General features: G+C 40.3%; 1 protein-coding gene across 1 annotated transcript in view; it reads left to right on the top strand.

Moving 5' to 3' along the window:
* Positions 1-8,264, top strand: part of LOC121812035 (erlin-2-like) — a 10,146-nt gene extending 1,882 nt beyond the window's left edge. The window contains exons 2-6 of the mRNA XM_042213053.1: positions 2,470-2,660; positions 5,109-5,200; positions 5,316-5,405; positions 6,245-6,324; positions 6,412-8,264. Of these exons, the coding sequence (XP_042068987.1) occupies positions 2,470-2,660; positions 5,109-5,200; positions 5,316-5,405; positions 6,245-6,324; positions 6,412-6,591 (633 nt within the window). The 3' untranslated portion in view covers positions 6,592-8,264. The remainder of the gene's footprint in view (positions 1-2,469; positions 2,661-5,108; positions 5,201-5,315; positions 5,406-6,244; positions 6,325-6,411) is intronic.
* The last annotated feature ends 6,432 nt before the right edge of the window (positions 8,265-14,696 follow it).

Raw genomic sequence — 14,696 nt, forward strand, 5'->3', positions numbered from 1 at the left:
TCAGGTCTAAAAAGTTTTTCTACATTACTAATTAAGTGCATGGTCATTTGTAGTAATGTGCAGTTCTTACTGCTCCAACATATACTCATACTACAGTATAGTAAAACACAGCTCTACAGGTTTGCATATTCCTCTGTCCTCTCTCAGACTCTGTTCCATGTACATGGAAACATTACCTGCTCTGGATCAGTCAGCTTATATTATGCTAACATTGTGATCCACATTGTGATCTCTTATCATAATGTCTCATCATACAGTCCCGATCCAGTGTAAGACCACTTGAAAAATGTTAAAAAGTCATATTTTGCATGGTTGGATCTTAACACGTTTCCAAGTAGAGCTTCAACATGCAACAAGAAGAAATGGGAGTGTGACAAAACATTTTTTGAGCATGCAATTTATTGAAAAAACACTTAAACTGAAACAGGCTGTTTTACAGCTGATCAAAAGTTTAGGACCACACCTCCAAAAAACCCTGAAACCCCCAAAAGTTCCAAACATGAACTCAGTAATGAGCAGCTCCACTGTTATTGTTGATCACTTCAAAAATTTGTTGTGGCATGCTTGATGCAAGTGTTTCCTTGAGGTGAGTGGGAACATTTCTCCAAGTGGTGAAGACGGCGCACGAGAAGGGCATCTACTGTCTGGAACTGTTGTCCATTTTTGTAAACTTCCCTTGCCATCCATCAAAGGTTCTCAATTGGATTTAGATCAGGAACAACAGGATGGTCCAAAAGAGTGATGTTATTCCTGGAAGAAGTCCCTTGTCCTGCAGTCATTGTGTACTGTAGCGTTGTCCTGGTGAAAAACACAGGCGTTAACACAAAGACGAGGGCCCTCAGTCATGAGGGATGCTCTCTGTGACATCTGGACATGTTTGACACCCCTGCACCTCCTCAAGCTTCATTGTTCCACTGAAGGAAAAAGCAGAGAATAAAATGTTCTTCCAACTTTACTGACCCATGTTTGGTGCTCTCCTCCAAAGTCCAAACAGTCAGTTTTGTGGCGTTCAAGGAGGCGAGGCCTTTGAAGACATTTTTTGTCTTTGAAGCCCTTCAGTCTCAGATGCCGTCTCATGGTTATGGGGCTGCAGTCGGCACCGGTAACAGCCTTAATTTGGGCTGAGGATCCAGTGTCTTGACGGACAGTCATGACAGCGTGACTATCTGACAGAAAATGACAATGAATCCACATTTTTGCACAGATTTGACCTTTTAAAGCAAGCAAAATATTTTTTTTTTGTTGCCATTCAAGTGGTCTTAAACATTTGACCAGGACTGTATGTTATTATGTCTTCATTAAAGTGGAAGCTGTGGCTTTAGTCTCTGCATGCCTTGTTAATTAGCATACCTTTGTGACTGAGTAAGACTGTGTTGATAAGATAACTTGGTTAAAAGAGTTTATTTACATTATAAAGAAGGCCTGACTGTAGATCTGTCAGCCGTTTTAAAATTGCTGTTGCTTAACCTTCCTAAGATCTTCATTTTGTTTGCTTACTCTGTAGAAGAAGCAAAATGTAATCATGCTGGTGCAGCTAGAACTCCTCCGAAAAACAGTCAGTGCCAGATGTTCAATCTCACTTCCAGCCTTTGTGCTGCTTTAGCTTTCTCCTTGTTTTTGTTGCTGGACACATGTTAGAGTGGTGTCTGTGTACTCTAACGGTTGCCAAGAGCACCAGCGAGAGTTATTCCTAGGTTACTGATGCAACAGAAATTACAGTTCGTCTGGGAAATGAAACACTAGTTTATTATACAACTGAGCTGTCTGAGTCAAACAAAATGCAAACATGGATCACATTTGTGAATCAAATTCTGACCTGTAGATATTTATTATAAAGGACTGAATTTAGTTATTCCAAGAAGTTCAGATTGGTTCAACCCCAAACCTGATTTTAATGTTTTTAGAGTACACATATTATATAAAAAAGACACTAGAGGCTTTGTGTTGTCTTTTTTAGCTTGGATGCTTTCACTTTCAGTTTAGGTGAAGTTCCCTGAGGGGCGTTATTATTCATCCTCTGTCGACCTTTTCTGATCTTGAATGCTGACTGAATATCTGGATAGCAGGGGGTCTGACTCTGAATCATTCCTTTGGAAAGTGCCAAATGTTTTCTTGTTCTAATAAAGGGAAAGCTCAAATGAGGTGACAGAGAGGAACATTACACATTTGTAATCATTTACACATGATAATTTTAGCCTAATTAAACCCAGTCTTCAGTCCATAAAATTGATTTACAAAGGCTCTCTCCCATAGTTTGGATCAAATCACAAAACAGTGTTTCTTTGAAGTTACAAGGGAGCCTGATGATTTTTTTTTCTTCTTCCCCACTGTTAATTCACCTCCTCACTGCACTCATCAGTGTAGCCATGTGTCAGTCCGGAGTGTTAAGGGCTTCACTGGGCTTTACTCCTCCACACATGGTTACTCTAAATCAACAGGAACTGCTGAAATAACAGTTTCGGTTGAGAGTTCTTAAACTGGACTTCACTGGGCCTGGGCTCCTCTCCAGCAGGAGCTTCTCTGGTGGTAAAAAGCTCTTTTTATGGTCTTGTTGGTCGTTGCATTCCATCTGAATGTTTTTCCTGTCCCGTTTATCCACAGGCGGTCCGTGTCACAAAGCCCAACATCCCAGAGAGCATTCGCCGGAACTACGAGCTTATGTGAGTTTTGTTTTTTGATTTGTTTTTCTTCTAATTATTCCACAAGGAATATGAAATGGGGAGGAAAAAATAATATGATTCTTCTAGACTTCTCCTTTGGGGATGTTTATAAGGATTGAATGAGAAGAATATAAAAAAATAACTTGAAATTAAATAATTTAATACACTTAAGTCTTCCATGGACGCCTATATGTTGTTACATAACGGACAGAATTTAGATGGTACTTAGTCATCTGGTCTTTGTTACCCGTGGGTGCATTTACTCTATTACACAATACTATGTGTAACTCTGACTTGTCTTACTGGGAAAGCATGCTTAAATGAAGATCCTTTAAGCTCTCTATGCGAGGCGATGGCAAACATTCAACGCAACTGTAGAAAAGTGAATAATTCACAGAGATCTGTTGTGTGTGAACATGTAGCAGAAGATCCACAGCGGTGAAGTGAGCACCCACATTCACTCTGACCATAAAACAAACTACTTTAAATCATCACAACAGTACTAATGACCCTAAATCCATCAGAGCAGAACATCATGTGTAGACCTGCATATGTGATCACCATCACTTACTCACTACATTTGTTAAACATTCCATAGCACGACATTCAAACAGATTTCTATATTCTTTCATTACTACATGGAAAACTGTGTAACTGTGACCCACTGCCACCAGCACAACTAAAAGAAAAAACACACAACTGAACTCTTGACCTCATGCTGGTGGTGTACGCTCCTACAGACGGCACAGGTGAGCTGTTGTCCACTTGGAGTCTGTGTGAAGGATGCGAGTGTGTTTGGTGTCACATGGACAGGCTGAGTGGTCACAAAAAAAATCATCGGTGTGCTCGTGGACTTGTTTGCTGCTTTCCTTCAGGTTCTTACAAAGTTTACGGCACTCAGACGCCCATGTTGTGCATACTGACAAAATAGAAACTGTGGTTTCTACGTTGGCCATAAGTGAGAGAACGGAGGTAGAATAAGCAGTAAATCAGCTATTTTTGCCCCGATGTAGGTACAGCATTCATATCAACCTGTGAGTGGAGGGAAAGCAGAGCTGAAGCTCTGAGTTTTATTGGGAGCTCCTCTCTTATTCACATGCGGTCACTACAACGGAAACGCAACATATTTTTGATTCGTCTCATTTATTTATTTTATTTTTTTAAATTAATTTTACACACCAGATGCTCTTTCTGACACAACACCTCTGATCTGATTCTCTATTCAGTGATGTTTCTTATGAAAGGCAAATGTGTTGATACACCGTAGAGCTGTGAAGCATCCAAGTCTTCCAACTCAAACATGGGGCTCTACCTGCCGTGGCGCTTCTGAATAAGGGAGCAGCCAAAACAAGCTTGTGCTGCTGAGGAGTTCGATTGATAAAACCTTTTGGGTGGGAGCCTAAAAAAGTGAGTTTTATTTTTCTGACCTTCTAAAAAGTGGAGGTTCTTGGTTAAGCAGTGATGTGTGTGTAAGAGTTAAAAAGCTGCACGGATTAAAACCAACGTTTTTTTCAACTCGTTGATGCAGTCATGGAAAAACTGGACCCAGAAGGGAAACGGCTCTAGCCAAGGGCTCTGCAGTAACTCACATCTATTTAAGCAAAGAGTGCATGCATGCATGCATGAGTGCGTGTGTGCGTGCGTAAAATTATGAAGAAATGTTCACACTAGCCACAACAGTGAGCTGTGTACTTCGACAGCTTGATAAGAATCTAGTCTCTTGTAATAAACTGATTCCTTTTTAAATAAGTCTCCAGTATCGCTACTTTCACTTTGTTAGATTCGTACCTTTCTGACCTGTGGGAGGCAGTAGCATCTGTATTTCTGGTACTTTGTTTAGACAGCAGCACAGGAAGTCAGGCTTTTTATCCTGTTTTCCTCTATAACTGCTGTTTGTGGAGGGTAATTAGATCTTCGATTCACGTGTTTCTTTCAGTTTTGTTTCCACGACAGACTTCGTTTGGTTTGTTCTGGACAGTAATAAAAATATCGGGAATTTGAAACTTGAGATCATAGTGTTACAAAAGGCAGTCCAGACTGTGGGAAAGGCATTAGTCATTAGTCTCCTGAGTGGACACTAGTGGCTCCTCTGAGGCTGAAGGTAAAACAGAGAATTAGTGTGCAGGCTGAGGAATTTTGCTGCAAGACGTGGTTTGGATGCCAGAATAACAGATTTGAGATAAAGGTTTGGAAAGTTGTGGGGGCAGACGCAGGGTTGAGCTCCTTTGCCAGTGTCTGAGTGCTGTGTCATGCCCTTCCACAAACCTTGGAGCTTCTTTGGTAATGATGTTGATTTCTGTGGAAGTTAATATTGAAACAAACCACAGACATCCGGCAGCAAGCAGCTCCCAAAGTCAAGCTTGCACACAGAAGTCACATGTAGCTCTCAGTTAAAGCATTTTTGTTTTGTTTTGTTTTTTTATTAACTGCTCTTTAACATGTTCGCAGGGAGAGCGAGAAGACCAAGCTGCTGATCTCCCAGCAGACACAGAAGGTTGTGGAGAAGGAGGCAGAGACGGAGAGGATTAAAGCGGTGATAGGTGAGAAACTGAAGCGAGACTGTCGTGTTGAGAGCGCTTTGTTCAGAGACGAGTTATTTGCACTCAACGTGCTAACATGCTTGGATGTTTTGGGGTTTTGTTTTGTTTGTTGTAGAGGCTGAGAAAGTGGCTCAAGTTGCAGAAATCAAGTTTGGACAGAAAGTCATGGAGAAGGAAACGGAAAAAAGAATCTCTGAGATTGAAGGTTTGTATCCAGCAGTGAAGGAAGAAGAAAGAAGAGCGATTGTGGTGCTTTGCATTCAGCGAGGAGAAACGATTCATTCATCACCAGCATGAGTCAGAACCATTGATACAATGTAGGAGGGAGACATGCTTTTACTGTGTTATTGCCAAATTCTGACCCTGCTATTCAAATGCGGTGGCAGAAATGGAGCCTCATCAGACCAGGCAACGTTTTCTAATCGTCTAGCCTCAGCTTTCTGTTCTTAGCTGATAGGAGTGACACCCAGTGTGGTCTTCTGTTTCTGTAGCCCAGATGCAGATATCTTGGCTGGACACGCTCTGTGTTTTGAAATACTCCTCTGCATACCCTGGATATTGGGTATAAGTTGTTATTTGATATACTGTTGCCTTCATATCAACTCAAATCAGTCTTGCTATTCTCTTGATGGCATTTTCACCCAGATAACTGAGGCTTACTGGATATTTTCAAACAATTTTCTGTAAACACAAGAGATGCTTGTGTTGGGAAAATCCCAGCAGTTTCTCAAATACTCAGAGCACATGCAGTCACTTATATCGTCATTCTGTATCCATCGAGTGAACTGCATTGTGAGTACGGTACAGGTACAGTTTTATAAATCTGATAATGGAAAGTGTAAAACTCAGCAGTAAGTACTGCCACATGTTTGCTCTTTTCCAAGGGCATTTGTTTTGGCTGCTGCATTTGGGAGTTAGCGGTTGGGTCAAATACATATTTGCAGAAAATCCTCCAGCTTCCCGCTCTCTGACGCCTACGGTAGAGTTTTTGTTAAACTGCCATGCCGCTAATGATTCATATGAGTTTGTGTTTGTGGTTCATAGACGGTGCTTTCTTGGCCCGGCAGAAAGCCAAGGCTGATGCGGAGTTCTACACGGCTCAGCGAGCGGCTGAGGCCAATAAGGTAAAGACACAAACACATATTGTGGTTGACAAATGTGGGCTGCAAAATTACCTTCCTTCACTGGAATCCTGTCGCTCCCTCTCACAGCTCAAGCTAACACCAGAGTACCTGCAGCTGATGAAATACAAGGCCATCGCAGCCAACAGCAAAATCTACTTTGGGAGCGACATACCACAGATGTTTGTGGACTCTGGCTCAGCAGGGAGCTCCATCAAGGCCTCGGCAGCCATGGACATTGTTGCCGAGCACATCATGGACCTGGATTAGGCAGGAAAGTAGTGGCACCTGCTGGAATGTTCAAAGGCAGAGCACTATCAGCTGAAGGAGATCTGCCTACTGCGGGTCTGTACTTCTCAACACATCTGAATTACTGCTAGGAATCCCTGTTCTCCAGCCTCAGAGCAGACAACATGAGCATTCGCTCTGTCCTGATGGCCACTGAAGTCCTCTAAACACGGTGTGATTAAAATCCGTTATTGTCATTTAGCAAAATAAGAATTTAAAAACTTGTCCTTGCTACTGCTGCTGCTCAGTTTTTGATTTTTTTATGGTCTGTGCATCAAGCCTACGTAGCCAAAGCATCAAGGATCCCAAATCCATCAATACTTTGTTTGTACCATCCATTCCACTAAAGTAATGGCTGTATTCCTCAAGCATGCCCACAGCCAACAATGTCAAAGGTTGTTCTTTTTAAAGGGTACCTTTAAACACTGCCCGTCTCTATGGGGAAGTCAGCTGATTGGTCTCATTCATGTCAGGGTAGATAAACATGCTTTAATTAGTTTTTGATACGGTCATTATTTAAAAAGCAAAATAACCATCACAAAGCAGGTTGAGCGTTTGGGTGAATGTTCTGCAGAAACCGTGCTGTTACTCAGTTACGTGTTTTACATTTCCACACAGACTGTAATCAAGAGTGTTTTTTTTCTCTGCTCTCTGCCTGAAAGACGGACCAAATGTGTCTCTGAGGATGAATGTACTGAGGTAGCTGTTCACTGTCACATTTGACAACATCACTGGATTGCTGCAGTTTGTTTTTTCAACTTGTTTTGAACGCTGGATTTGTGCACCTGTGTGAAGTTGTTATATATTTTCTGTATACGTGTTTCTCACATTGAATAACTGATTAAGAGACTATTTGTTTCTGGAGTTTTCTTCTTCTTTTTCCACCTCCACTGTGAAAGAAACCAAAGTATTCATGTGTGACATCAGCTTCTCACAAAACTATTAAGCAAAATTTTTATGCAACCAATTTCGTGGGCGTCCTGTAAGACTCTTCATAAGACAAGAATTAATAATTGCCTTTTAGTATTTGGTGGCGTGACGCAGCTGTGGAGGAGGAACACTCTAGGATGTAGTAATGATGACGAGTTTTTAACCATCCAGAAATTCAGTCTGTAGTTTTCCGTTACTCACTTCAGTGATCTTATAAACGTCATACGATCCAGTGATTCTGAAAACAATCTGTTGGGAAATCTTCATGAGTCCACGTTGAGTCATCTCTGAGGTTTTACAGCCAGGACGGTTTGCAGAATGCACGACTGAGCGCTGATAACCATGTGCTTAAATTTCCAAAGAACCAATTGGTGTGAAGGACCGACTGGTTTAGGGGAATTGGCGTGCTCGGTATAAGCAGCGTCACTGTGAGCAAATATTTCTTTAGGCCAGGAGCCAAATGGCGTTTTTACAAAAAGTTATGATTATTTTAAGATTTTCCGTAATCTGATTCGTCTGTCATTTTTTAATTTCTTGTAGCTATATCTTCACATTCATGTGTTAGTGGACACACTTTTAAAGAAAGTGGACCACTTTGCTATCAGTGATGTTTTTCAAAGGGACTAGCACCCACCCACGCAAATGTTTTTGTACTGACTTCAGCTGTGAATGTACAATCAAGGCATTGTCTTCTGATAATAAAGTACTGTGTTTTCTTCTTTGCAGTTTAGTGTATAAGATTTATATATTTATATATTAAAACTGGTTTTAGATTTGGCCCCAGGGCTGAAATTTGGGTGACGCTTTCTTTTAAGAAGTTTGAGTTTTCAATATAAAGTTTCCTCTAATCTCTTAAAATGTGATTTGTTTGTTGTTGTTTTTGTGTTTGTTTGTTTGTTTGTTTGTTTGTTTGTTTTTCACTGTTTTTAACCTTCTACTGCATGACTTTTTAATTTTTTGGGAAAAAAACATTTCTCATTTTGGGGGAGCTTTAGGGCCCCTAATAATATATCAATCATAAAATTTGACACATTTGACCCTAACCCCATGATCGTGCGCAAACACACACACACATGTTGTGTTTCCATCCCTTTTGGGGACATTACATTAACTTACATTCATTTCCTGGAGACTTATCCTGGCCCTTCCCATCACAACTGGAATATTTCTAACATTTTGAGTTATTTTCAGCACTGCTCAGTGTCAGTCATTGTTAATCTTCAAAACTGACTAGGTTACTTTTAAAAATATAACACTGTCAAAAGTGTTCATTTAACACTCAACAGTGTTGTATTTAACACTCAGAGGAGTGGACCCATATACACACTCTCTAGTGTTAATTTAACACTGGAGATTTTGCTGTGTTACAATTTGCAAGACCGCACAATGTGAGTGTGTAAACAAATTTGTGTCCCAACAACAATAAGTAATACACGACCACAGACACAGTTACTTTACCAACTGACCAACTAAGTGTCCCTCAAACCTGATTCAGGGATCCACTACTTCACTGTCACTCCCTGAAAGCTCACTGTCCTCACTTTCTGAGGACAGAAAGTGCACATTCCCTTGGTTTCCTTCCATAAAAGGTTTTTACATCCATGTCCTGTAATTATGAGTAGATTGTAAAGTAAAAAACATTGACTATGATCATATAAATGCACACAAACACATCTCTACACACATATGCAATGCATTATATTGCCTGAAAAAAATTAGGCTAACTGCGCAGTGTTGCCTTGAGGCAACGAATGAAAATGAACAGTTTTACTGTATAAATAAATTTTAAAAAGTAGAACAAACAATCAAATATGCTTCTTAACATATTCATGCACATACAAGTATTTTTATATACATTTATTTCACTATAAACATGTAAAATTGTGATCTTTATCTTGCCTCCTAATGGAGATGTCGCTCGTAGTGCAGCTTGCAGAAAGTCACACCACCTTCAACTCATCATTTTATTGGAAAGAGATGTAGCATTATTTGAAGAAAAAAAAAAGGTTGTTTTGTTTTGTTTTTTGAAGGGCCAGTGTAAGGCATGAACATGTGGTTTGTTGCCTCAGGGCAACGCTATGCAGCGGAGGGTTAAAGAGTCTTCTAGAATAAAAATCAAGTTTTGTGTAAGTTCCAGGGAAGGAGAAAGGAGTGACATTTAGTTGCTCGATGAGGCGGGGGTGAATTACATGGGAACCACACTAATGAGGCTTTAAAATGCAGGCTCTTTTTCCCTTTTATTTTCCTTCTCTTTTTATTTTCTTTCCCCAAAAGAATCAAAGCTTAGAAACAAGCCACAATGGCTTTTATATACACAGATTTGTATTTTGAATTGAATTCCAAAGGACTGTTTGAGGAACACTTGCTTTGGAGAGGACCGCTGTTATGTCACAAAGTGTGAATGTGAAGAAGCCTCTGTGTTGTAGATTTGCTGAAGAAATGTTTAAGTAAAGCTCCATCACTACTTTATACGTGGGAGAGCATACGACGCCAGCGAGCAGAGAAGCGGAGGGAGCTGTTCTGCTGCTGGAATAGCAACGAGGCCAGATCGCGCTACGGTGGGGAATAGGGGCAGCGGGACAGCGCCCTACCTCCCACGGCGAGACGGGTGGTGCCGATTGGCGTGCTACAGGAAAGCGGCGGGCAGAGATGCCCATCCGGGCACGCCGGAAGCATGAGACACTGATAGGACGGCGAGGACGCCGCCGGGTTTCCCCTTCTGCTCTGATTGGCTGGATTTTTAACTTTTAGTGACTTTTACGCCGTGGCGGACGCCACTGGACTTTTAATGTTTGTGTTTTATTGATTTTTATTGTGTGTTTTCCCTGGCCAGGGTTGTTTTAATTCCTTTTACATTTTTAACTGTTTTTGTTTAATAAATTATATTTTAGTGAGGTAATTTTTAATTCAGTCTATTCCCTTGGCTGCTCCACAGCTCTATCCGTTTTTGTGAGGGTTTCCCTCCTTTAATAATGTCAATAATATTCACTATACACCAAATTGTTCCTCTTGACTCTATCGTGGCCATTTTTGGCCAATTGAAACCCATTATAACCACCTTTTTTGATTCCTTGTTATTGACAGTACTATATCATGCGATTTAGGTAAAATTGCTTTCATTCTAAACTCAACACATGAAAATTGTAGTTTTTAATGTTTTTTACCAAATTACATCATTTACCCATTTTTGGCCAAACAAGCAATTTCATGTAATATTCCTGAGTTTCTAGTAGCGGCATTTGATGGCCTACCACACTCCAATGGACCAAAATAATGAAACAATTTTGACGTAGACTGGAATAAATAATGACGCATCAAACATTACATAGGCTGCAGTGAATTTCTGTGGATGCAGGATATTGAGCTTTGAGGTTCCCAGTCAAACTTAGCTTTGAAGCACATGTTAAAAGCACTTTTACTCTTGTATTTTTCATAAAAAGATACCATACCCAAAATATTAACTCTAGAAACAAAAACAAAAAACCCAATCACAGGACATTTTGCAGAGTTCAAACCTGCAGCTGCAGCCAAACAACAACAAACACTGTTTGTAAACGTGTCCTGGAGTTTATGCAGGTGCAGACAGAGCTACTGCTGTAAGTAAGCCTAACAGCTTCCAGATCATTTATTCTGGCATTATGGCAAGAAGGTCATCACTGCTTCAAGCACTGTCTATATGATCTGGTCAGAGAGCAAGGACAGCAAGCAGTCCTCTGCCCTTGAAGAAAAGACATCTGCCCAAGATGAAGAAACTTCCTCTCCAGAAGATGAGGGGACAATCTCCAAAGAGGCTGACTGCATCACCACTGATGATGAGTACTAGCCAGTGCCTGAATCCTCTTCTTTGGGGGAGGATTGGGGTTGGGGGCATGGAGGTGGAGGCCGAGCAGCTGATGGAAAAGAACATAGGAGCATTTTCTGAGACCGAGGAGCCGGTGACTGAGGGATCCTGAGGTGCCTATGTCCCTCCATTGCACAAGGAAAAACCATCTGTGGCGTTCCCATTCATAGACCACGTGCTTCATCACACGTACCACGAGATCGGTCTAAATCTCATAATAGCGTTCAAGAGAGGCTACACCCTGTATGCGAGGTTCCCTGCACTTAAAGCAGCCAATAGATAGATCTTACTTCTATGCTTTTTATATAAACAAAGGAGATCCTTTTAGACTGCCTGTAGCACCTCTTCATAACCTTTCACGGGAAGTGCGAAGGTGTTAGAGGACTAATATAGATTGAAGTGGGAGATGGAGCCTAAACCAGAATAAAGCAATACATAGCATGTTGGATGACAACACTGGAAGTTCTCAGGAAGTAAAAAAGGGAAAGGGGTTCAGACTCCAACTGACGGAGGAGCTCCGAGGACAACGTCTTAGTCACTCCTCAAATGAAAACTGGCACAGGGGAAACAACCCAGAGCTTCCTCCCCAGCTCCTCCAGTTGCAACAGAGGAAGATTTTGTTGTCTGTCTTTGGCTTCACCAAAACTACCACGAGCAATATCCCACATGCCAAAGCAACGGAGGAATGTGCTTCTTTTGACAGCAACACACAAGGAACCAGCAGTCAGTGATGGGGAATAAAGGATGCGTGAAAGCAAGAAGCAATCCTGGACTACAATAGGCACAAATACAGCTTGGATAACTTAGAGAGGATGTTGGCACCTCGAGTTGTTGAAGGAAAACTAACTGACTGCTGGCTCTTTTCTCCAATCTCCTGGATGTCTTGGGATACGATGTCTTTGTCCCGCCGGAAACAACTTCTAATTTCAGTGGCTATTTGGTCATTAAATTGTCTTTCTGGCCACTAACACACCATTTGTGATTTTCTTTTTGGCCATTCACCCCCCCAATCATTGTTACTGTTACTGACCTGCAATAATGATAAAAAAAAATATTAGGTTTCATCATTCATATGCTAAAAAATGTGAACTTTATTACTATTTTCCCCAAAACGTAGTTATAATACATAATCTGACTGGTATTCAAAGGATATAATATCTGAATTTGAATAATATTTTGGTTTTCATGACTAAAATGGTGCTAATTTAAAAAATCAAGTCAATGAAAGTAGAAAAATGTTTTAATATATATTAATTTTATAGTATTCAGTAAACATAAACAGGGGGTGGCCATTTTTGGCCACCACGAACAATCTGAGAGGGAGTTTTTCTGTTTTTCTGTCACTGCACAAAAAAACAAAGATGTATAAAAGTCACTGATACTGTTAATTATTGCTATACATCTAACCTCCACCATGGGTAGATAATAAATCAGATGGCATGTTTTATTTGGGGGAAAAAATGGGGTTTTATGATTTTTTCCATTTATGAGTTCCTAGGATTATGTGATCTAACTGGTATTTAAAGGGTTAAAATTCTGAATTTGAATGAAATTTTGGTCTTGATGAACAGCACTGATGCTAATCTAAAAAATCAAGTAAAAAAATTGGAAATTTTTCTTAATATATGAATTTTATAGCATTTTGTAAATGTAAACAAGGGGTGGCCATTTTTGGCCACGAACAAGCTGAGAGGGAGTTTTTATGTTTTTGCTCTCTCTGCACAAAAATAACAATGCATTATAATCAATGTTGATGTGAATCAATTACATGCCCCAGACTCTACTATTAATAATACAAGAAATTTCAGTAGCAATGCAATTATATAAAATTGCGAGATTTGAGGTTGTCTTCCAGTGGACAAACAAACTGGTGTTTAAAGGGTTAAATTAAAAAGTAATAATTATTTTATATTTATGAAAAGAACTGAAGTTAGTTAAATTATAATGTCAGGCAGAGAGGCGTGCAGTCTTACACGCCTCTCTGCAGCTTCTCTCCTCCTGCTACCCCCCCCAAAAAACTCTCCTTTATAAGAACCGCAAAGCCAGAACATCTTACTATTCATCACTGATTGAAGAAAATAAGAACAACCCCAGGTTTCTCTTCAGCACTGTAGCCAGGCTGACAAAAAGTCAGAGCTCTTTTGAGCCAACCATCCCTTTAACGTTAACTAGTAATGACTTCATGAACTTCTTCACAAATAAAATTTTTATCATTAGAGAAAAAATTACCATAATCATCCCACAGATGTAATATTATCTACAGCTACTCTTAGTACCATTGATGTTAAGTTAGACTCTTTTTCTCCAATTGATCTTTCTGAGTTAACTTCAATAATTACTTCCTCCAAACCATCAACGTGTCTTTTAGACCCCATTCCTACAAAACTGCTCAAAGAAGTCCTGCCATTAATTAATTCTTCGATCTTAAATATGATCAACCTATCTCTAATGATCGGCTATGTACCACAGGCCTTCAAGCTGGCTGTAGTTAAACCTTTACTCAAAAAGCCATCTCTAGACCCAGCAGTCTTAGCTAATTATAGGCCAATCTCCAACCTTCCTTTCATATCAAAAATCCTTGAAAGAGTAGTTGTCAAACAGCTAACAGATCATCTGCAGAGGAATGGCTTATTTGAAGAGTTTCAGTCAGGTTTCAGAGCTCATCACAGCACAGAAACAGCTTTAGTGAAGGTTACAAATGATCTTCTTATGGCCTCTGACAGTGGACTCATCTCTGTGCTTGTCCTGCTAGACCTTAGTGCAGCATTCGATACTGTTGACCATAATATCCTATTAGAGCGATTAGAACATGCTGTAGGTATTACAGGTACTGCGCTGCAGTGGTTTGTATCATATCTATCTAATAGACTCCAGTTTGTGCATGTAAATGGAGAGTCCTCTTCACACACTGAGGTTAATTATGGAGTTCCACAGGGTTCAGTGCTAGGACCAATTCTGTTTACATTATACATGCTTCCCTTAGGCAGCATCATTAGAAGACATAGCATACATTTTCACTGCTATGCAGATGACACCCAGCTCTATCTGTCCATGAAGCCAGATAACACACACCAATTAGTTAAACTGCAGGAATGTCTTAAAGACATAAAGACCTGGATGGCCGCTAACTTTCTGCTTCTTAATTCAGATAAAACTGAGGTTATTGTACTCGGCCCTGAAAATCTTAGAAATATGGTATCTAACCAGATTCTTACTCTGGATGGCATTACCTTGGCCTCCAGTAACGCTGTGAGGAACCTTGGAGTCATTTTTGACCAGGACATGTCCTTCAACGCACATATTAAACAAATATGTA

This window comes from Haplochromis burtoni, unplaced genomic scaffold (genome assembly GCF_018398535.1).
Source record: "Haplochromis burtoni strain Fernald_Lab_line unplaced genomic scaffold, NCSU_Asbu1 Contig_411, whole genome shotgun sequence".
Lineage (NCBI taxonomy): Eukaryota > Metazoa > Chordata > Actinopteri > Cichliformes > Cichlidae > Haplochromis > Haplochromis burtoni.